We start from the raw sequence: 24,961 nt of genomic DNA on the forward strand, positions 1-24,961 counted from the left end.
TAGCTGACACAGTAGTTCTCAAGACTCTTTGCTGTGTTACTGCTTTAAAAATTTCGTCTCTTTTTCACAAATGAGTGTGATTTTCTCAAGTCAAGATTAGTAAATTCTGAAGCCTTCAACTTTTTGTACTGCTTGAATAAAAAAGCATTTCTAAAATATTCTAGAAGCTGAAGATTTTGTGATTTAACTTTCCTATGAAGGAGGTGGTAATGTGGTCTAAATGACTCGGGTTGTACCTTTCAGCATGCCAACACTACACTGGGTAGCTGAATTTATGAAAGCTAATCCTTCGAATAGGAAACCACTAAACGTTTACATCTGGATAAATAAGAGTTTTTCATTTTGATAGTTGATCTTTCATTCGGATTATTTTTGGCCTCTATTATCTGATTTTTTCAGATTCTTGTAAGAAATGAAGTAGCAGGTGCTTGGTCTCAATGCAGAGATGTAAGAGGACACTCAGTTCTCATATCATTTAAGCCATAGTATGGAATTTTTTCTTAGAGGAACTTTGTAAAATAAAGTCTATGATTAACTGTTTGTGATCCAAGGAAACTCTGGAGGATAAGATAACTTCGAATTTATTTTAAAAGAACTTACTTTGCAGATGTATGTTTCAACATTGCTCTGCTTTCTTAGGGATTGTATGAAAGGAGATGAAACAGAAAACAAGAAAATTGGCTGCACTGTTAACCTTATGGTAAAGATGTTTCCTTTATTTCTTTGTGATCCTGTGCAATGTTGTTGAAACTGGTGTGGGAAAAGCTGGGATAGGAATCTGTGTTCAGGGAAGTGTAGCTTCAGAATGCAAGCACTGGGATGACAGAACAGAACGACAGGGGCTGTGAGGATCCCCTGGAGGTCTCTGGTCCAACTCTCTGCTTAGAGCAGGCCCAGACAGGTCAGGTCCTTGGGACCTTGTCCGGCTGAGTGACGAGTATCCCTGTGACAGAGGTTCCCTGACCTCTCTCGCCTTGTCATTCAGCCTTTGACTACCTTCATTTTGAAAAAAATTAATGACACGACTAAATGAGTGGGTTGTGTGAATGTGAAAAGAATTATTCATTTTCTTTTACACTAATAATGTATTCTCTTTTCAATACCTTTATACATACACAGATGCTGCTGATGTTCTTGAATGATGGAAGAGTCTCAATAAGAATAACAACTGCTTTTTTCTTTCACAGAATTTCTATAAATCCGAAATCAACAAGGAAGAGATGTACATCCGCTATATCCACAAGCTGTGTGACATGCACCTACAGGCTGAGAACTACACAGGTTAGTAACACACCATGTGGGGTCTGTTTGAAATCCTGGTGGAAGTTTTTGACTCTATCAGTGTTATACTCCAACATCTGATTCATTCCTTTGGAAAAAATTGTATGAATAATCTATAGCAGTTGGGAGTATAAGAAGCTGAGGTCCGGCCCATTCCCTCAAGCAAAATAATGTATGTATATGCACCGACCACCATACGACTGTTCTGTTAGACCCTGAATTTTACACTACAGTGTTCTACAAGGAAGGTTTATCAAAAAATCACAACAGTGGAATCGAATTAGAGGAAGATTAAAATCACAAAACCACCCTTATGTCATAGTTTGCTGTATCTCCTTGCATTGTAGTATTTAGGGAGCACTTAGAAAGTGTATAAACTCTACTTTTATGTTGTCCAAGCTCTGTTTATAGCTGCAGGCCCCGAATCTGTTCACATATCTGAACTGTGCAGTTGATCCAAGTAGCTAGTAAGAAGCAACTTGACAGATTTGTACCTAAAAATCAGGTTCATAGGAAAGAGCTTTGTGCTGCTGTTTAAAGTAATTCAATAATGGAATGATCATCTAAGACTTCAGAATGTTTTCTCAATTTGTAAATCAGAAATTCCAGACTGTTTAAGAAGCAGATTTAGTGACCTGTTGGCTGTATTTAATTGTTGTCATTGATTCAGTGTTCAATAATTGCATTTCCAACAGAGGCTGCATTTACTTTGCTTTTGTACTGTGAGTTGCTTCAGTGGGAGGACAGACCTCTGAGAGAGTTCCTGCATTATCCGTCTCAGTCAGAGTGGCAACGTAAGGAAGGTCTGTGCCGTAAGATTATCCATTACTTCAACAAAGGGAAGGTATGCCAACTTCTTCTCTCTTCCAGCAGCTTCCTTCCCTTTTCCTGACTTACTTAGGGCTTGAAGCCTATCATCTCAGTTCAGTAGTCTGGAAGTAAATATATATCAAAAGGTTTTATAGCCTGACAAATGGCTTCTTGACTCTCTGGATGAAAAAACAGATGAGAAAATGGATATGGGTATTTTGTGATGCATAACTAGTTTAGTTAGGCCAACAGGAAAAACACTGGAAGATTTTTATACCTTTAAACCAAATTTTTGATCACCTGATATGGCAGAGCACTCTATGAATGACAGTTCCTTAGCTTTTGGGGGACAGGATTGTGTTTTGTAGTTGTCTGTGCAAATTTCTGTGTTATGACTCACTTGAAGGACTTGTTTTGTTTCTAACCTACAGAAGTAAATGGCAGGCAACACACTATAGGAGTCCCTTCATTAAAAGAGATTTAAGTCTTTTCTGTGTCACTGTTACTTGAAAGTGGCTTTCAATTAAAGTGCAATTCCATCTATTGCACAAGAAGAAAACCAATACATTTCAATTTCACATATGTTTTTTCCTCCAATAAATATATATACATATATATTTAAGTTACAGCAGATGTGGGTGTTATAGTCCCTTGTGTCATGACATTTTGGGAACATTTCAAAGGTGAACCTTAAAAATGGTATCATCTGTCAGAATATTTTCAAATTTTTCCCTTCTCTAGAAAAATTTCTACAGCTGATATTACTGGAAGATAACATCTGTATGTGAGCCTCGGGGTTGTTTTTACCTGTGATGGCAATGACAGTGGCATTAAATACAAATGTGGTTTGGTTTATATGGGGTTGACATTCCACATAATTATTTTCTGGCCCTGATAATAGTAAGTTGCATATGGCAGAGACACATTCTCTATGGAATCTGCAAAAGGAAGTCAAATTTCCTGTATGTAGCAAGAAATGGCCTATTTATGAGGATGTGATTAATTATAATGATTTTTTTCATCATAATTGTTCTTTTGTAATAATACTGCATATGGTTTTCTTGTTAGTTTCAGAATAAATTACTGACGTGTGCAAATACTGCAGTACTGTCCTGCCTGACTAGACAAAGCTAATATAAAGACTATGTAAAACAAGTGAGTCTGTATTTTTGACAAAAACAAGCAATCCATAATAAGCACTGAAGGGGAGTAAAAATTTGATGGATGTAATTTTGCAATAAAACTGCTAACAGATTATACCATATTAACCTCTTGAGGTTTCTTCCCCACTGGATGTTGTCAGAGTTACTTGACTTTGTGTATTAATCCTCCTTTTATTATAAATGGTAGCTGAATGACTAAATAATCCACTTAAGCAATGTGTATGTCACTCAAACCATGGAAGTGAAAGATGCTAAGAACCCAAATCCTCCTGCTGCTTTTCAGCACTCTTGCTGTTGCTGTGTAACAGGGAATGGAAGGAAGTTGCTTTCCTCAACTGGTGTCTGGTAGTTTCTTTCTGTGCTACGCTAACATAGTCCTTCCTCGGTCCTGAAGAATGGCATTTGTTGTTCTGTGTCCTTCAGTTGCATTTCTAGAATTAAGTTTCTCATGCTGCTCCTGGAATCTTCCACTAAGTAAGGGGTTCAAAGCAGCATGAAGAGACTGTAAAAAATTCTGCACTTGTTAATGGGAAAATTTTCTTTGGACAGGGGTGGGGAACACTTTGGCCACAAGACTGTCTTGTAAGTTTGACGTAAAGGGCATGGCAGTGAAGGGCAAGGAGCACTGCAGCCGAAGTGAGGAACTCCCAGTGTCACTGTTCTCGGCAGCAGCCCTGCGCTGGGACAGGGCAAGGTGTTCCGCAGCCCTCTGGTCGGGTGCTCCTTCCTACTGATTTCTGCTGTGCTTGGAATTGGTTTATGGCTCAGTCAGCAGCGTGCGCAAGAGCATAACTTGAAATGAATTTTTTTTTTTCTAATTCACAGTTACGTTTTTGTCTGTTAAAACCCAAGGTTTCCTAGTTGAAGGAGACTGTGAATGGAACAGTTTGAACCCATTTGATCATGTTTCTGGACAGCAGTAGCTTGCAAACTACACAACTCTTCAGTTCACTGCTAGATTTTATTAACTAAAAATTCCAACCAGCTCCCATCCTAGCATCACCATGTGTATTCATTTTCCTTAGTGCAAGCCAAGTGTTTTGAGAGATCCAAAGCTGTATTTCCAAAGCAGTTCAATTTTAGATCATGTGCCCAAAATCTAAACTAATTTCTCTTGTGCACTCTCACTGGGATCCTATTTCCAAAAGAAATCTTCACATTGGGATGTGAGTAAATAAAGGTTGCCATTTATGAATGTTGATTGTCTCTATCTGCGCCTCCTTGTGCACAGTGAGCAGCGCTCAACCGAGAGTTGCTGGTGTCACAGGAGAATGTTGCAATAAATACCACATGAATGTGCTTGTCAAGTGAAGGACATAATATAGAACATGCAAACAGATCAGACTTCAGCCAAACAGCAGTAATAAGGGAAATTAACAACAGAGACATTAGGAAATTATTGAAGAGGGGGAAGAATGATGCTTTAGAGGGAAATGACACTTGTGTAGCACATGGAATTACATATTAGATTTCTACGCTGTGAAGATGGTCCTCATTAACCTCACAGATTTTAACTGAGAGGATTCTAGTGACTCAGATATCAATTTGTTCTTTTTTCCTTTAAAATAACTGCAAACTCTCGTCCAACTGGTTACCTGTATATTGTGTTTCTTCACTTCTGTATCTCATCTTGTATCTGCAGAATATTCAGCACAGTGGAATTTCTCTGTGGGGAAATCTCACTGAAAGAGAGAGAGAATGCCTGAGTTAGGATGGCAAGAATAGTATCAGGGTACAGGCAGAAGAGCTGGTATGAAGAGAAATAAGATGTGGTTACATATTGTTAATCTAATTAACATCAGAAAAGGAGCACGAACAGGTTGCACCTTTAGGATCACTAAAGGGAAGAGAGACAGCTTTCTGCTTCTATCCAGGACAGACCTTAGAGAATTATGTAGGCTTTAGCCACAGTGTTCCATTTGCAAGTGAGACTCTGCTCACACTCTGTGTGACAAAAGTAATTTATTCCTGGCCAGTTGTTTTACAAGAGACAGTTGCATTCTTTCGAGTCAATATAGATCAGCTAAGGACTGAAAATCTATGTATTGATACTGTAGCATTTGTTGAAACCTAAAAAAAAGAAAAAACCAATGGCATTTGTATTTGCAAATATAAACACTTAACTGGTTAATGTTATTGAGCCCAATTCAGTGTATCAATTTGTATGTCATGGACTTTGACAACCCACAGCAGAAATCCTGTTAATTTGAGATCACAAAAACCCGAGTAATACTCTGAGTAGACAAGTAACTGAGCTTTCAGTTAGTTTCCTATTGTATATATCTAAATAAATCTCAGGCTTCTCATCACCCCAAACTACTAATTCTATCCAATATCCAAACTGATTCTGAAAGACTTCTGTTTAACAAGTTCTTATGTAAGTTTTTGTAATTAATTGAAGCTAAAGAGATGTAGGATTATTAATTTTGCCTTTTTAGTTCTTACAGCTGACCCTTCTTTTAATTAAGAAGTCCTTAAACTTACTGGTTTTGCTATTTAGGAAAAAAAAAAAACAACTTGGGCATTAAGGATGAGAGAACAGACACTACAAACGTGTGCATAAAGGGAAGTATTGGAAGTACCTAATACACTAAATCAAACAGTATAGAGATTCACTTTTTTATGTGAAGGTACCTGTAACCAGAAAAACTATTTCCATGTTAAGTGCTAATATTTTGCATAATTGCCATTAATTACTGTTACAAATAATTTACAATATTGCTATTAATATTTTAAGAGCTTAAGGTGATAGTCTAACTCACCAATTATTTGTATTTTCACTATAACAGAGTCCCAGTTAAAACAACTGGCAAGTTAGCTCAGTAATGCATAAAATACAATGAAGATTCAGCTGAGACCTTGGTGTTTTAGAGCATTTGCCATAAGTATGGTAAGAGTGTCACTTCCCCAAAAGGTTTCTAATCTATGCAGTTAAAAGATGATGGGAGAGGAGATTTCAGTTCAAAGGTGTAAAATGAGTACTCAGAAAAGCCAAGTGAGGTGTGGGCATGCCCAGACTCAGGCCCTTTCTTCCTCACTTCTGAGGGCAATGAGCACGGTGTGCTAGAAAAGATTTACTGCATGCAGACTCTTACGTTGAAGAAATGAGCTTTGGTTTCTGTTCTAAATATGGACATTCACTCAGTGCAATAATGCAAGTCAGTTCTGAGGATGTTCTGTCTGTATTTGAGCGTTTCCCACTGTTTGACACGGTTTCTTGCTTTCAGTAGGAAGTAGCAGCCCTGGGAAGGGGAAGCGCTTTGCTGGGCAGCTGAGCACTAACTCTTTACTCCAGGGAGTTTTAGTGCAGAAAGTAAAGGAGATATTGGGGGTGCACTGGAGGGGTGCTTAACAAGAAAAATTGTGACTTTTATTATATTTCTCCAAATAAGTCCCCAGTCTCATGAGTGAACTGTCAGTAACAAGCAGTATGTGTGTAACTTCAGTGGAACATTATGCCTCTGTTACCGTCTTGAAGAAGGAATTTATCTGATATTTAATGGAAACAGTTTCATCACTTTGCATTTTCACATCTAATCCCTGGCATTTCATACCAAATGAATTCCCACAATTGAGTATCTGTATTCCGCTCAGTTGAGTTGACGATAACATTCCGGTTGCTGTGAGTGTGATTTGCTTTGGTTTCGCAGAGCTGGGAGTTTGGCATCCCACTGTGCAGGGAGCTGGCCATCCAGTACGAAAGTCTCTATGACTATCAGAGCCTCAGCTGGATCCGGGTGAGTAGGAGCAGTTCCTCTCCTTGCAGACACTCATGTCATTCCCCAGGGAATTTTGCTCTCCTGTCAGAACATTCCGAATTTTAAAAAATAAACATATTACCTATATAGCTCCACTGACTCCTTTGCCAGTGATTCATTTTGGTAACTTCGTAGGTCCACTGAAGCAATTCCTGAGTCTGCTAGCAGTGAACTCCCATGAGTATACGGGGACAGCAGACACAGGATCTGGACTTTGTTGTTGCAATTGCATAATTATATATATATTTACATAAAATAGATTTTTTTAATGTATTGATATTTAATTTTAATTCCAAAAATATCAAGGACAGATTTCCCCTCAGTTAGCATAAGAGGAGCAAGAGAGAGAATGGAGAAGGCAAACGTTTATGGCATTCTTGTCAATTTACAAGAATCTGGTCCTCCGGTAAAACCAAACGCATGATTAAATCAGGGCACATTTGCAGCATCGTTCTTTGATGAGATGAAGTTCTGGTTGTTATGTAAAAGCTTTATGAATGTGAAAATAGTTCATTTGCTTTTGTCCCCTGGGGAAGCATGCATGCGTCCAAATTCAGGATTTATTCTGTGTGAATGTATTCCTTTACACAGTGGTTTGAATTATCTTCAGAAGTCAGATTTATTCTCAAGATATCCATCTAACTGGGTTTCATGAACTGCACTTCTGAAGAATCTGTTTTCTTTAAAGTGGCCCTGAAGAGAGTGCACATGACCATCTTGCTTGTGCGCTTGTTTACTGTAGACATCTAAAATAGGGCAGTGTGAAAATATAAAATACCACATCAGCACAGTGATCACGAATGATGAGCAAACTAACCTATTAACAAGGCTTAGACAAGTTGTGCATCAAGGCTTTGTTTCCTAAAACATCAGTAAATGAGCTATTCTTGCTGCCTCCTTATTTGGATTTAATCAGCAGGCAGGTGAAGAGCATTTACCAGTTCACCTCATCCTTTCACTCACCTATGGACCTGTTCTCTGTTCAAGTTCCCTAAATCTGTGCTAACTTGAATTTCCCCCCATTCTAAAGAGTTTTCTCTATGCCATTCACATCAAATTCAACACATTCCCTTATTCTTCCTGCAATGACTTTGGGACCTTCTCCATTTTATTTTTATTGGAACCGAGAACGAAACCTTGATGCAGTGTTCTAAGTCAAAGTTGCTGTTAGAGTTCCTGCAGTGGAGCAATGATGTCAAACTGATTCTTGTCTTTACAATCTATTGTGAAATTCCTGCGAGCCTTTCAGCAGAGATTCAGTTTGGCAAGGGGTCTTTAAATCCCCCTCTTGATACAAATGATAGCATAGCACCACAAAACTAGTAACTGGAACTAGAGAAAAGTCCTTCTGCTTTTTCCAAACCCCTTTTCTCTTCCATGTTAAATCTACTGGTGCATTTCTTTTCATCCTTTTTCATGCCCCTCAACTCAATTGAGGCAAACCCAATTGCATTGATACAATTTTCCAGATTTTGAGCTGTAAGAGAGAATAGGAGACTGTGAGACAGGCCACATAGATCTTAATCTCAGCTTTGCCATTAATTCTACAATGCCAAGAAAATCACATGCAAGACTTGTTCAATTTTAAATTAGATACAACAGAAGAATTTTCATATGTGATCTCCAGAAATGTAAAATGAGTATGATGATACTACAGCCTGTTCCACCATATAGACTGTTTATAATTTTTCTCTTTAAAAAAATTATGACCTTTTCATAAAAAATTGTAGAGGCAAAGAATAATGTGATATTTTAATGTGCCTTGAGATTCTAATGTTGTAAGTGCAGCTTTAAGGATCTGATAGCAGCTATCTTTCTCATCCACAGAAAATGGAAGCTACCTATTATGATAATATCATGGAACAACAGCGCTTAGAACCTGAGTTTTTCAGAGTTGGTTTTTATGGTCGGAAATTCCCATTTTTCCTGCGGGTAAGCTGAACTTATGTAAAATATGACAAAGTGACCAGACTCAGAGTAGCAGTTAAGGCTTTGCATTTTTGTTGTGAGATATCTGCCATTGCTCTTATTTTTTTATGCCTACACAAACAGAAACAGCTTTCTGGCTGAAGGATGTGGTCCATTGGGAACATTCTTAGGAACAGAGATCAGAAATTTGACTCATGACTGTGTGTATTTTTGACAATCTGCAGATGCAGCACAACTTGCCTCTATATTAAGCAAAATGCTGTATTGCAGCAATGCTGGGTCATTACTCAACTCATTTTCATCATCTTAAATTATCATGCTTCAAAAAGTCTCACATGACAGAATGATTCTAATACCAGACTGACGACTCTCTTATGCCATCTACAAGTGAAAATTTCCTCTCTATTCACCAAAAAGCCTAGCAGCTTCTCTGGACATGTCCTCACCCTGAGCTGATTGTCTGCAATCCATTTAAAATGTGAAATTATCTTATTTTCCTAATAAGGCATCAAACTTAAAATGGATATTTGCTCACACAATGTCTTGTTGCTAATTTAGAGCAAGAAAGGAATATAATCTGACAACTGCTGTAAGAACTGTTTGAAAATTGAGGGTAGATGCCATCTAGCTTGACAGGACAAGCTACCCTGAACCATGCTTTCAAGGACTGGAGGTGCTCCTTTGCCTTCTCTTTAAAGAATGATTTTACAAGAGATAGCATCATTCTTGAGTTACACAGTAAGAAGCTACAAAAAGCCAAACTGTGTACCATTTTGAAAACAGCACCCCAATTTCCCTCTGATTGCCAGGTTGCTGGGTTTTTTGAACTAGGATTTAAACACTGGTGTTTAATTACAGTCTTCTAATGGAAACACGAGCAGGGGAACTAAAGGCAAGTTGGAATTAATCAAGGTGAAAATACTGGAGGATAAAGTGTGGTTCAGAGGTGCAGTTGAGCAGCATTACAGTGCAGTGGTGTGAATCAGTGTGCAGACCACACCTGCAGAGGAATCTGAGGCAACCACACGTGTGGCAGCACGAAGCAGTAGATGCCCTGTCCTGAAGATCTCCAGACAAAACTGACAATTTTTTTTTTTTTTTTTTTTTTAATATACGTATCTAACAATAAATGTTTCAGAAGATGAATGGCAATAAAGTCATTATGGCATATAAGCATTCCTACATTTGAAGTACTATCAGTGAATCTAGCTTAGCTTATTCTGTCATGGATCCTACAGTTTTGGACCCTGCACGGGTCCACTTACTCTTTGCGAAGCAGTATAACAATACAGATACTTGGCTGGAGACGTTTACAGCGAACATGAGTGCACATAATTATAATCCTTGTTAATTCTGCAATTATATTTGGTAGCAGTACTTCTGATAGCAGATTACTAATGTAGCAATCTCATTAAAAGTCGTCCTCCTCCTTTCTCTCTCTAATGATCCATAGAGCACACACGTTGCGAAGCACAGGCTAAGCCCATTAGCAATCACATCAGCGTGGATCACACTGTAAAGTGATTGAAAGCAGCTATTCTAGAGAAGAAAAAGATTTACATGGATTTAAAATTTTCAAATGGATATAGGAGTGATTTAAAGTGATCTAGTAACTCCATGTCCTTTTCTCATTTATTTTTCTATTGTTGTATAGCTTAAGAGAGAAATAACCACTTCTTTCTACCTATTTGATTTTGAAGACCCTTTCTCTAGAAAAGCCATTGTTTGTGTTTCTATGCATTCTGCATCTATTTCTAGCCTTCCTACATAAGTAAATTAAAACTGTCCATGTCTTCCACCTAGCAGAACTTCAGGTGAGGCCTGACAAGCCATGTTCTGAGATCCTCTGTTGGCATCTGTCTGAAAAGTCTAGTAAATTTAGCTTTGAGGTGTTTTCAGGGCATTATTTTTAGAACCACCATAACTTTATTTATAGGCCTACAGTTTTCTGGTTTGCTGCAGTCAAAAGCTAAAATAGAGAATGCAGTAAGTGTCATGAATAGATTCACCTTCAAACATGGACTCACTCCAAATTTAATAATAGCTGCAAAGTTTGGGCATTACAGACCGAACTGTCAAGACTCATCATGCAGTTTTTCTCCCAGTTCATTGGTTGCTGTGACTGATGTGTACAAAGTGACATATGTCACGGCTGGAACAGGAGATCCGTTCCATACAGTTGAAATGCAAAGCCAAAGATAACTGCACTCCTTGGTCATGTTTTATGATCAGGTTTTTTTGTCACTTCCTCTTTGATTGTGCTACAAGATCAAAAACTGCTTGGACAGAACCTTTTTCCAGAGCAGTTCACCAAACATCGTCGCATATACTGCAGCTTCTAAATGCAAGAAATAGAAGGAGGGAACTGTTCTTGTTTGCTGGGATTCTTTCTTTGTTCCATGAAGGTGAAAAATCTCCCTGTACTTCTATTCATTTTTAATGTGCATGAGAGTTAAAACTACCAGAATTAGATAATTTGCCTGCTTTGACTGACCTTGCATCAGGACACATGAACACCAAGCAAAATTGTGTTTTGTGGTAATAGAGTTGAGACACTGGAATACAATCTTAATGACACTGAGGGGTTTAGAATCCTGTGTCTTGCTGATCAAAGTTTGAGATGGCTCACAAAGCATTCAAGAGCTCTGCACAAGTGGTTCAGTGCCTCAAGAGGCATATCTAAATGCAAGCTTTCCATTACTGGCAGAAATGAAATTTTGTTCATCGAGAGGAAAGTGCTTTTAGGGCTGAAGGGGAATTTGCTAAGGGGCCACTGAGAATTCTTGGTAAGGCTTTTCCATATTACTCCACTACAGACAGGGGAGTTCCTGAGGGTGTATTGTTCGGCATGATCAGAGGTGGATTTGTATGGCAACAACAATACAACAATGATTAAACAGTGATTTTTCTGAACAGTTTGTTACAACTTCTCTCTGAGGATAACTGATAAACCCGTATGTCTCCCTCTGTTCTATGAAATCCTCAGGACTTTTATCCAGTTGGTATAAACTGTATTTGACAGCAGCTTTCCCCATGTAGGACAGCTGAGCTAGTTGACTTAGCCTCTAGTTTTGGTTAGTATGTTTCAGTCCAGTCCAGTAAAAAACAGTGCCTCTAAGTTGCCTAAAAAGCAAATAAGAAATTAAAATAGAACCAAATGCTATGTGTGTATGGATCAGAGGCATGTTTCTGCTGAGAGATCAGTGGAATAGTCTGTTTGTTCATCACTTGATGAAATACATTGTATAGAAAAAGGAAGGGTTAAAATATATCACCTGTATTAAATGCACATTTTACTCTCATATTAGCATATCGACTTTGTAATTTATCTTTGGTTTTGAAGTAGTAGAATTTGAAGCAAGGTAAAAGCTCATAGAATTTAACTTACTTTTAAGGAGACTAATGTGTTTTTGTCCTTCTTGCAGAACAAAGAATATGTGTGTCGGGGCCACGACTATGAGAGACTGGAAGCCTTCCAGCAGAGGATGCTGAGTGAGTTCCCACAAGCTATTGCGATGCAGCATCCCAACCACCCGGATGACTCTATATTGCAGTGTGATGCCCAGTGTATCCTTCAGTGAAAGGGCAAACTGTCATTAGAACTGTGGTAGAGCACAGAGCAGGAAGGTAACAGAAAGATCATCAACTTGGACACCTCACTTCCTGAATGTCTCAGGTAGAGCTGGATAAGGACAAAACCATACACTTGACTACAGCAGACATTAACTGCTTCACTGTGCTACATATTGTTGGAGAGAGCTGTCCCTTTTTATTCATGGAGTAATGCAGGTCATATTTGATGTGTAAGGGAAACAGTTGGGCTTGCTCACATCTGCTTGGTCACATCTGTGTTTTAACCTTTACCAAGAGCATTGCCATAATGCACATTTTGTGTTATTAAAAGCACTCCTGATGCCTTCTCTTGAAAAACATTTTGTTGGGAACAGATATTAATTGCAAACTGTTATTTTTCCATTGTGTTTATTGTTCACATCAGTAGTAGTATTTTTTTGCGGTCTCCCTTTCTTTTAAACTGATGAGCTCTTTCGTACCTAAGGATTTGAATCTCATTCTTCTCATTGGTAATCTGTGCTGTGATTTGATGCAGCCAATACAATGCTGTGTACGCTTACGGACTGAACGTAACATTTAATGGGTCTGCAGACACTTTGGGAGATTTTAGTCAAGAGAACACTGCTGTTTGGCTTGTGTGACAACGGCAAGGATATTGTGCAGGACTTGAACCATAAAGACACATTGTCAGCAAGTAAAATCTCCTGAAATTGGCTCGTGTTTCCCATTTGTCTTGCATAGCACATGCTTTTCACTATTCTTTACTAACACTGATAGTTTCATAGAGAGAGGGGTGTTGGTTTGTTTTTGCTTGCAGAGATCTTGTCTGTAATACTGAGGTTAATCCAGTTTAATTAAACTGGACTGTAAATTGATGAAGTTCGGGAAACTTTGGTTTGTAGACAAAGCTGGAGTATCTAAGGTGAGATTTATCAAAGGTAAATATTAGATATTTAGGTACCTAACACATTGACATGCACTAAAGTGCCTGCACAAACGAGGCACCTAGTTCTAATTAAAACTAACAGGAACTGGATATTTTGACTGCGGTAGGTATTTTGGATGTGTTACTACATACTGTCTGCATCCTCAGGTATCTTCCTCTTTAGTTAATCTGGCTGTGTGGTGCTGTAACTCTGTAGACTCTCCTAGTAGCTCTAGTCTACCCTTCTGTTGTTTCACTTGCAAAAGGAGAGCGTTGGAATCCAAAGAGGAGTGCAACTTTCTGAATTCACCATCCTGTTTATTTCCACAGTCGAGCTAGCTTTCCTGGTTGATGTCCTGTGGCTTTCTTTGACTGCATAATTTGCAGATTTACAGATCTATGCAGTGACTCCCATCCCAGACAATATAGATGTGCTGCAAATGGACCGTGTCCCTGATCGCATAAAGAGCTTTTACCGAGTCAACAACATCCGGAAATTCCGCTATGACAGGCCCTTCCACAAGGGCCCAAAGGACAAAGAGAATGAATTTAAGGTAGAAGTAGCAAATAAGCAGTGTTTAAATCTCTTCAAGGCAAATACTGTCTTATTATTTTATGCTGCTATAGCCTTTCAAGTAATCCTCATTTGAAGCAAATAGCTGTTGAGTCCAGTGGTTATGCACCTGACCTGATTAAAGCATTGTCCAGTTTAAAAGTGAGTTATTTTAGTGCCAAGAGAAATGCATTTTGAAGCAAGAACAGTTTTTTGTTGTTTGGCTGGAATTTTTTTCTTAGTGCCATGTATGTCCACAATATCTTCCTGGTTCCCATGAGAGAATTAGTGGTCAGCCTTTAAAAACTGTTAGAAATGTTGAACATGTTGCTCTAGAGTATACTGACTTCTGGTTATGTTGTTCAAGTGACTATCAGTATGATATTATGCAAAGTAAGTTAATATTTTCTGAACTTCACCCCCTTAGCACCTGTAGTAGTAGAACAGATGATGTGACCGTGATTTGCTGTGCACCTCACATCCTCACTTACTCTTTGCAGAGCTTGTGGATTGAACGTACCACTCTGACCTTGACTCACAGTTTGCCTGGGATCTCTCGTTGGTTTGAAGTAGAGAGAAGAGAACTGGTAACATCCATAGTTCCTGTAATTGGGGTTTGAAGTGATGAGTTACTGAGGACATGGGATAGGGAACTGAAAACTCCTTTGGCTGAAGTCTTGCAGTTTAAAATGAAGTTTACCATTGCTTAAGTATGTCCTTTTTCCACCACTTAGTCTAAATAATTGCTGAATGTAACCAGGGCGGGAACATGACAGTATAATGGAGATAGTGCCAAAAAGATGGAATAATTGCATTGTTGCCATGTCTTCAGTATACAGAAGTAAGTTATCGCAACCCAGTGACATGAAATACAGCATTGCCACCAGCAAAGTTTATTAACGTAGCTCATTTTGAATAAAGCTGTAATAACTAAGAGATAACAATCCTAGAGTATAATTTCATTGCAGAGAAGATAATAAATCTCAGTGAAGTGTCTTGGAATTAAAGTATATTTTTTTGCCTTTGAGGTTGAAGTAAGTCCTTTGGAAAATGCCATTCAAGTGGTTGAGAACAAAAACCAGGAGCTGAGAACACTGATAAGCCAGTACCAGCATAAACAAATGCATGGTAACATTAATCTTCTCAGCATGTGTCTGAATGGAGTGATCGATGCAGCTGTTAATGGGGGAATTGCACGGTACCAGGAGGTATGCCAAGCTCTGCTTCTGAATTTAGTGTCATCTTTTTTTCAATTTTATTTCCATTTCTGTTTAAAAGATTGTATGACTTAATAAGAGAAGAACTTTTCAAACACATTATCTAAAAATGTGGTTAAAACCCTCCTTGGTTATTCTGCATCAGTGCTTGCATAGCCACATGTCAATAGGACGATCCAAAGGTGGAGCTGGGCTGTTGCATTGCAGTAGGTACAGTTGACATTGGGGCTCTCAAGAATGAAACTTTGCTTACCTGGAAATCCTGTCTTGGCAGGTAAAAGAGTGAAGCAGATTTTTTTATACTGCTTTCATTATAAATCCATTTTGCAATAGAGGCAGTGGCACTCATAGTAATCAAGACAGATTGGGCCTGTAATCAGGAAAAGCTGCTAATTTGTGCTACTCACCCATTATCTTTGCTAGCTTAAGGTCAGACTCACTGTAACCCTGAAATGATCTTAAATGCAGTATGTTATCCACTATATTCTTTGGCAAGCTGTTACTTAAACTCTGCTTTGCAAACGGTGAAGTCTAGGATGAAATACTGGAAAATGGCCCAGAGGTGTGGGATGTATTCCCTACAGAGCTGTGAGGAGAACGCACTTCATTCTTTACATTAGACCACATTACTCACTTAATTCCTTTAACTTATGGCAGTTATATGAAGGAAACGGTATAAAATTGAAATAACTAGATGGTACACGGCTTAGTGGTATTGCTCATCATTGCTACATGGGGAAACTTGATCAGATTCGTGATTCAACAGAATCACCAAGGTTGCTAAAACCATACTGTAGCTCTACCTGGATCCCAGAGTACTAAAAGCAATAAAATTGAGCTGCTGCATTAACTTATGTATGTAGTTTTCCTAAGATTTTTAGACCTTTTCCTCTCCTCCTTTGACACCAAGTTATGATGAAATACCTGCCAGTAAGCAGAAGGCTTTTTTTCCTTTTCTTTCCTACAGGCCTTTTTTGATAAAGATTATATCACAAAGCACCCTGGAGATGCAGAGAAGATCACACAGCTCAAGGAACTCATGCAGGAACAGGTACTGTTTTTCAGATGCAAAACAACATTGCTACAGTGTCTGGATTCATCCGCAGTCAGTCAAAACACACCAGATCCAACCGATTCATTCAGAAACGAAGAATTACAGTACAGGAGATCTAAAGTACATTTAAACAAAAAAGGGGGGAAGTGGCCAAGGAGTTTATGAACAAGCCATTTACTTTATGGGACGTGAAGCGAAGCTCAGCTTAAATTACATTAATTTTGTAGTCTCCATTTATAATCCAGTAGACATACTGCCAGATTTCAATCCTGCCATTCATTTTTGGCATTTTGAATTATGTTTTCCCAGTAAAATTCAAAGATGATGACACTCAGACAGGCCAGGTCAGACAAGATTAAACTGGCAGAGCTACATGGGAAAACTTAATGCCTATTTGTATTATCCGCAGTTGTATTTTTCATTAGTGTCTTCATGAAATATCTTGGTAGATAAAGCTAGCTGGATGCTTTGATGGGAGTGAAATCAGAAACTCATATCGCTCTTAAATGAAAGTTTGGCAAGATATAACCCATTAAACAATGTGTCCAAGTCTGAATGGAGCTACTAGGCCTGTTTCTTCAACAGATCACTTAACTGCATTTCATATTTCCCATCTGTGAAATAAAGATAATGCTTATCTCCCTTCAAGCCTCAAGAGGATGGCTGAAAATTAATTAGTTATTGTTTGTACAGACTTTGGGTCATGTAGGGAATTATATACATCTTGAGCCTGCTATCATTACTATTTTCTTTCATCTGAGAGCTTATATAATCTCATTCAATCACTAATATTATATGTGTGACCTTTGAAGAAGTGACCTTTAAAAATTAAAAATGAGCAACAGAAAGAGTGTCTATGTATGGCACACTACCATGGTTCAGCTCAACTATCAGAAACTCCTATTAGAAATCTCTGTTGCCAACTTTGACCCCTTCTCTGACACTGGGTGGATGGAATTTTCTTTGTCACGATGAATTATGTGTGTGAGGATGTAAGGCTGCTCACTCTGGAGAGAGAATCAATCTGGTAATTTTTTACAGTTACAAAAGTAATCCAACATGACATAAATGTACTTGTCTCACACTTAAAGTACTTGTTGAAGTAATATGAACTTGCCAGGTCCCTAGACTTGCTTAATTATCAGCAGTCTTGTAAATGAACAGTGGCATATTTTACATGACTTTTTTGCATACTAACAGAAGCGTGGGACAGGCTTCTAGTCTATCTCTTAGACACAAATTATTTGTTTTTGTGATCTTATGCTTTCTTTTTAACAGGTACATGTCCTAGGAGTGGGTCTGGCAGTCCATGAGAAATTTGTACACCCAGAAATGCGTCCTCTGCATAAGAAACTGATAGACCAGTTCCAGATGATGCGATCCAGTCTGTACCATGTAAGCTGATAGTCATTTTTCCCATTTTGAATCATTTAGAGTTGTGATTAAAATTTTATCAGTTGCAGTAAGGTTCACAAAAGAGCTGGGCTTATACAGCACGGATTGAACCTACTAGATTGCCAAATTGTCAAAAGAATTCTTTATTTTTGTGCAAGAAGGAGCTCTCTTAACTTAGCCTATAATTAAATGAGAATCTTTAATATTTATTTGTTCCACAAAACACATGTAAAGTTTAATTTTCAGTTGCTGTCTTACATAGCAGAAAATGATGTAAAACAAGGGAAGAAAGATGAGCAGAAAGTGTTAGAGATGTTGAGCTCTGCAAAAGAACTGCTATAATTTGGAGTAGCATGACACGGATTAGGCCCTCCAGAAGTGGCTTTATATAGACAGTGACAAAAATTCCTGTTGGTTACTTTAGACATCCAACTCCAGTCATCATGGTATGCACTACTATGGGTCTGTAGCTCCTAGACAGCCAACAGAACTGCCTCCAGAGCATAGTTCACACCATGAAGTACAAATATCATCCTCTAGGAATGATTCCTTTCCATCTGGGTGTGCTCTGCTGTACATCAGTGCTCCATGACAACTATACTTGAGACATCTTTGCCAGGGCGGTCTCAGAAATTTGCAGTGCATTCTCCTCTTCCTGGTATAGTGAAAACTTTACAGATACCTAGACACTACCTTGGACATTATCACAACGCAGCTGAAGGATATCTTTCTATAATGTAAAAGAATTAATTGAAATACATGTGTTAGCACTTTACTATGTATTTTCTAAGGTAGCTTGTAACTTAAAGGGTTTTTCCTTCATTCTTAAGAGTGAACACTATGCAAGGATGGCCAGAAATAACAGCACCAGAATTTTAAAATATGGCCATTCTTTTTCAAAGCAGATGACATCTTGCAGGTTGCAGTCGCAAGTTTGAGTTCTCTACCTTTCTTGAGAGTTTGGATAAGATCTCTATTTTTGAGTTTGCATTCCATTTTTGAAACATATAGGTGGCCGTAATTTAAGCCACACTGTGAATAGGGACTAGAAAGTGGCATTGGAAACAACCAGAAAATAGGGTTGAAAGCACTGATGCTCTTTATCCTGTGGAAATGCAGAATAACTGAAGAGAACATGGAAACAGATCAGGATTTTCCCGAGAAGAAAATGTGTAATTTTCCATGACCAGCTTAGCTCAAGTATGTTTCCTTTGCAGGAGTTACCTGGTTTGGACAAGCTGAGTCCAGCCTGTTCTGGCAATAGCACCCCTCGCAGCAATGTTCTGGTTTCGCATGGACCAATGAGCCCAGAGAGCATAAAGCTGGTGCATCGACACAGGTACCATGTTTTTTTCTGCTGAAGTATCTAGGACCTCTGCACACTGTTGCATTAAGATTCAAGGATCTAAGAAGTGGTTAACAGTACTGCAGGAGGAGCAGGATGAGTTTTGGCAAAAGTGCCTTTTGTATTCATTCAGTGCTAATTATTGAAGTTTGAGGATTGGAATGAGAAGGTTGAGAAATCCAGTTTGCAGCAAATGCTAAACCCCTCCAGGTGTTACTCCATCACTTTACTTACTGTGGAGGCAGAAACACACATCTGTCACTCAGCCCTCCAAATTCAGTCTGATTTTGGAGGTTCCAACTTGTACTTCTGTTATGGAAATGGCAAATAAATTGGTCCTTATCTACCATAAAAGGAAAATTATATTGCTTGTTTTAGAACCCAACTCAGTATGCAACTATTTTTAAGGATCAAAAAATGTTCACATCACTTTTTAGCATTCTGATCAGATCAGAACCCAACTATAAGAAAGGCTGCCAGGCTGTTTTGATCAGAATACCAAAAAATGGCTCAGTCCTCAGTAAAACATCTGAAAATGTGGATGCTTGTTCAAACTGAATATCTGTCTATAAAACCTAAGATAGTGATTGAGGATAAAAATTGGGATTTTCAGGGCAAAACAGTGCTTTTTTTATCCCACCAAAATTGTTTATTTGAAAATGTGCATATCCATGCCAGTACAAAAAACAGTGACAGGAATGTCACTGAAGTGATGAAATTTTAATTGTTCTGTGTTGATTTCCCTTGGTGGGTCCACGTAGTTCAGCTGTTTGTAAAGCAGGCATGAAAAGCTGTGGAAACTTGGTCTTGACTACATGAATCCCCGATGGTGACATTCTTTTTACGATTAGAATTGCATAGCTCTTACACTACTTTACTGGCTTGGCATTTGACAACTGGTGTCTGGGTGATAAATTCTTTTTCCTCAAAAATCCTCACTTTGTAAAGCTTTTTTTAGTTCTTAGTGCAAGCTATGGAGATTCTCTAGTGTACAAAATATGTATTTGTGTATGCGATTCAGAGTGACAAAGGAAAAATTGATGTCATGAGTGAGATCAGGGTGCAGCCTGCACACCAGCTGGGGTGCACTAATTTACTGTCAGCCACAAAGTTGCTTCAACTGTAATGCTGAGGCCCATGAGGTGCATTAAGGAAAACTGTATTTTGACCTGTGTGCCTCATGCTTGGCTTCCTTTGGAATGTTTTTTAAGCTGCTCCCACTCATCATTAAAAAGGAGAGTGGTTTCAGAATGCTCTGTTATAAACAAAACAGATAGGTTCCCAGCATCATGAAGTGATGTTAACATGGCTTTGGATTCTGAAATTCGACATTCTACGTGCTTTGTCTCACATGTAACCGTATTGTCACTTATTTTGTATTTACTCACACTATGGATTTATTTAAGCTTATTTGGCCTGAGTTTTCAAAAGCGTTGGATATCTAGATGTGACCTGAAGCAGTACGTAACTGCAGGTACTTGGTAGCCTGGAAGAAGTCAGGCTTCACAAATTAAAGCACAGGTTCAAAAAATGATGATGCCCTGGTTCTGTCTGTTTTTATTTCAGCCCACTGAACTTGCTTGGTTCAGTCCGACACTCATCGTCCTCTCTGTCGTCCCACACCTCCAGCGAAACAGGAAACCTGGTTATCCTAACAGACAGCTCTGTGGGGGAGACTGCTGAGGACATGTACCACATGCAGGTACAGAGGGTGTTAAAAACAGCACCGAGGGTCATGCCTAGGAAGAGTACGCTTTACCCATACACACACTTGGATCTCTCCTGTGATATTTTTCTCAAAATACAGGTAGAATCTAACATTATTCAAGAAGGATGAGAGAGTAATTCAGCCAGGCTTGCTTTGGGAAGTAATCTTCTGTATTTGTACAGTAAGAGTTGATACTGCGGTCCGAGATCATCCTGTTGCTTTCAGAAAGTGATATTTTAGTCAGCATGTTATTTATCTGACCTGTTCAACATAAGCAGTCAGTATTGCTCTTGGTTTGTGGGAGGGTGAAGTGATTCCCACAGCCCTGCATGCAGACCAACAGTGGCCTGCACTGAAGCTGTTTCCTAGATGGAGGTTACACTGGGTGATCTGAGACAGGTAAATATGTAATGCACTGATCTGCTCAGTTCTCTCTTGACGATTTCTCTGCCTCCTGCAGCTTGTTTACCCTAACTCCCGGTACCAAGGCTCAGTCACCAACGTCTCTGTTTTATCCTCGTCCCAGGCTAGCCCTTCCACCTCCAGCCTGAGCTCTACTCACTCGGCACCATCCCAGATGATTAACTCTGCCCCTTCCAGTGCTCGAGGTAAGAATGGATGGACCCAAACAAAGGGTTAACTGGACCTGCAGCCATCCCCTAAACTTGGCAGGCTTGTTGAGTTACTGGTGAAAGACGACCCACACTGAGATACCACTGTGTCTCTTCTGAAGCTGTGAATGCCTCTTCAAAAATTGTTTCTTAAAAAATGTTTTTCATTCTTCAGAAATAGATGTCTTAATTTTTTTTCAGCAGTATTTGGAATGTATCTCTGATACACACTGGTTTCAGGCAGTTAAATTTCATAATGATTTCCATTGTTCCACCACAAAATTGTGGCAGGCAATCTAGAGAACAAGAAGTCTTTGGTATAGAACTTACAAGAGAGAGATCATGAAGACAAAGACAAATAATTCATTTTACACATTTAATGAAATTATGGCACAAAAAAGAACTTGAGGCGGTTTAGCAGAAATGTGTGTATACAAAAGCATATGCATACAGTGAATGTTTAAAGATATGAATTCTAAGTACTGAAGTCAAAGAAGGGCTTCCCTGCTGGGAAATTCTTGAAGAAAGGAAAAACATAAAAACAGACCCTAGGGGTACCCATACTGCCTTTGCTGTTACAGTAGCTGGCCTTGATGTTGCTAATAATTTTATTCCTAAGCCTCAGAGCTGAAGCAAAACCATCCGTGCAACCTCCTGACTTTGGTAACTTCTATTCAAGTTGTTTGGCTTTTTTTTTTATCTCATTTTGGATTCTCAGTTGCAGGTTCACAAATTTCTATACCTCTTTTCACAGGTTCCTGAAGAAGGTATCCAGGACCATAGTCAGAGATAGAAGCTGATATTTAAATCTCACCCTTTTTTCCCATACAGGGGAACTGTACATCTCCTTATGGACAAAGAATACAGAGAAGGGACCTTTCTTTTGGGCCAGCTTGGTGCTTTTTTGCTCTGTCTTGCAGTAAAATCTTAATTGACTGGCTGTTGTTATGAAAGAGATGCATCAAAGTGTTTTAATTGAAAGATAAGATGGAGTAGGAAGGTGGGAAGTGAACATCTTCAACTAAAGGCAGATAGCTTCACTAACTACCAAGGGCTGGAAGGAAAATAGGGACAATTCAAATAGTCAAGTAACCAGATGAAAGTGTCATAACAGAAAGGGAAGGTGGAACTGAGTACAGGGCTGCCATGTCAGGGACACATCCTTAAATGGATGCGCCTCAGCTGGCCTGTGAGGTTTGAATGTTTGGAGGCATCTGAGGCGTTTTCGTGCTCAGAGCGTTTCAGGCTGTTTTCCACTTTAAAAACCCAATGCTCACGGTGACAGGCTGTGCCAGTCTTCCTGAGCTCAATGACTTCACAGCATCATCAGTTTCCCTCTTCACTGGATTCTTTGCTGTTGCTTAGAAACCAAAGTGATGACTGCTACAAAGGGTACAGTGCTGATGGATGAGCCAACAGCACCTCCCAGAGATGAGAAATAGGCAGTGTCAATGACCACAAATGAGGAAACAGTAAGAGAAGTAATGATTTTGAAAAATACTCCAATATATAAATCTATTTTACTTTTCATTCTTATTAGCGTGTTTTAATAGCCTATGATACAACATTTTATCTCTGCAAGTTTTGTTCACTTTTAAGATAGGTGAGCGTAGCATTCAGACATTACCCACTGACTGTGGGATTTCACTCCCAGTAAAGTCCCAGATGCTGTTTGTGTTTCACAGTGTGCAAGTCACTATTCTGGTTATTAAGACACTGCTATTTGGAATGGAGTTGTTCGTAACAAGAAAAGCCCTTACACTCAAGTTCCACTGTGTTAATATAGCTTTGTTTTTCTCCTTGGTGATTTTTCTTTCTGATTTGTTTTTTAATTGGGTAACTGATGCTTGTGAAAATGAGAGACCAGTATCATTGGCTGGAGCAAGGTACTTCACAAACATTACATGTGCAGCTCTGCCAATGCACCTCTATCCTTTTTTTTCTTTTTTTCTTTTTTTTTTTATTTAATTATATTCTTTTTAATTTAGTGCTGGTGAAAGGTGCTGGATTGACAACACTGGAGGCTGAAGCCCTCTATTTATCCACAGAACAGATACAGCATGGGCGGCAGCCGTGCAAGCTTCCCCACGCTGCCCCCACCAATGTGCCTCATCTCTGTCCTGGAGGGACCACCTCTAGAGGTGAGAGGAAAGTTCAGTCACCATGACCCATCCAAACCGTGGCCTTTCTGCTGAGACTGCCAACAAAGCTACGATAGTCACAATGCTACAGTTAACCACTTCTCAGATGGGAAGTATGCAAAGGTCAACAATTAATTTCATACAGGCCACCTAAATCTATCAGCTTAGCATCTTTGTCAACCATGGATTTAACTGGAGCATGGTTACCAAGGATTTCTAGGTTTCTGTCAGATATTTAAATGCTTCTCTCATTGATTCAAACAATCATGTAGAGCCGAAAAACCACTATCCCATTATCCAGATACTTATACCACCTTCTCCGTTTAACTGCAGAGTCCCTTCTGGAGCTCAGCTACTAGCACTGTTCTGAGGAGACAGCTATCTCTATAATATAGATTGATTCTATTAGTAACCAAAGGAAGCCATGGCCATTTGTATAAAGAATCCAGCAGGAATTTAAATCTTACTTCTAATTCTCCACTTCCAAAAAATTACCCTTTTATTAATGTTTAAAACAGCAACACAAGCAAATTATTTGGCTTGTCCAAAGAAAATAGTTTCATTTGAAGGATAGTCATCAAGACAGTAGATTAATGATTTGATCACATCACTGAACAGCAGATTAAAGCAGCAGCCTTACACTAGTTATAATATACACAAGTTAGAGCGAAAGTCTTAAGTGGAATTGTCATCAGAATACAGTAAGAATTTTCTAATTCTGTGCTAAAGACAAAGACATCACTAGTTACTCTGTTTTTCAGTTTCACAAGTATGTGTCTTTCAGTTCACACCTGGCTCAACCCTTGTATAGCTTCTTCCCTTCCAAGAAAGCAACACTGTTGTTGTATGGAGGATCAATAAGAAATTCAGTTTGTTTTGGCTTCATCTGAGGTGACTCATGAGGCACTGCTCTAACCTTAAAGGATTATTAAGTTAAAATATGTTAGCTAAGTAGAAATTGTAATGCAAAAAGGCCTGGAAAGAACTATGTGTGGGTTCGTTTTTTTTTTTTTGGTAACTTCATTTAAAATATGTTTGGGACTCCTCAGATGCACTCTAAAAGCAACTCCCATTTGACACTTGATGACTCACCTCTTAAGGCATCCTTACTGCCTCCTCGACACAGCCCCCTTTTTCAGGTGTAGAAAATTAGTCCCCGTGTCTTTTCAGCACTTTGCAAGAACCCATTTACGTACATTAAAAACTTCTCTCTTAAAGAAAAAAAAAAATAAATTATGATTTGGCGCAGGAGCAAACTGTTTTCGTAACAGTAATGAAAATGATGAATCAGGAGAAAAGAATGAGTTTGGAATTTAACTACATTATTTTTCAGTTTCATTCCTTAAAACTAATAATTGTAACAAATGGATTAACACTTTCACAATTAAAAAAAGAAAAACTGCCTCTGGCTTCAGCATAGGTTTTCCTTTCTCATTAACAGTATGTACAGTGCTGCACACATCAAGTGTACCAAGCTACAAGCTAAAAGGAATAAACC

General features: G+C 38.8%; 1 protein-coding gene across 19 annotated transcripts in view; it reads left to right on the forward strand.

The window, feature by feature from the left end:
- DOCK3 (dedicator of cytokinesis 3) overlaps positions 1–24,961 on the forward strand; it is a 193,368-nt gene that overhangs the window by 156,473 nt on the left and 11,934 nt on the right. For 11 of the 19 annotated variants that reach the window (XM_071813127.1, XM_071813128.1, XM_071813134.1 and 8 more), the window contains 15 exons: positions 640–700; positions 1,188–1,281; positions 1,977–2,125; positions 6,905–6,991; positions 8,840–8,944; positions 12,367–12,508; positions 13,827–13,993; positions 14,493–14,579; positions 15,021–15,200; positions 16,177–16,260; positions 17,542–17,658; positions 18,876–18,997; positions 20,570–20,705; positions 21,172–21,319; positions 23,311–23,463. In XM_071813127.1, the coding sequence (XP_071669228.1) occupies positions 640–700; positions 1,188–1,281; positions 1,977–2,125; positions 6,905–6,991; positions 8,840–8,944; positions 12,367–12,508; positions 13,827–13,993; positions 14,493–14,579; positions 15,021–15,200; positions 16,177–16,260; positions 17,542–17,658; positions 18,876–18,997; positions 20,570–20,705; positions 21,172–21,319; positions 23,311–23,463 (1,832 nt within the window). The remainder of the gene's footprint in view (positions 1–639; positions 701–1,187; positions 1,282–1,976; positions 2,126–6,904; positions 6,992–8,839; positions 8,945–12,366; positions 12,509–13,826; positions 13,994–14,492; positions 14,580–15,020; positions 15,201–16,176; positions 16,261–17,541; positions 17,659–18,875; positions 18,998–20,569; positions 20,706–21,171; positions 21,320–23,310; positions 23,464–24,961) is intronic. The other 8 variants (XM_071813137.1, XM_071813136.1, XM_065845325.2 and 5 more) reach the window with 3 other exon arrangements.

Source organism: Patagioenas fasciata, chromosome 10 (genome assembly GCF_037038585.1).
Source record: "Patagioenas fasciata isolate bPatFas1 chromosome 10, bPatFas1.hap1, whole genome shotgun sequence".
In the NCBI taxonomy this organism is placed as follows: Eukaryota; Metazoa; Chordata; class Aves; order Columbiformes; family Columbidae; genus Patagioenas; species Patagioenas fasciata.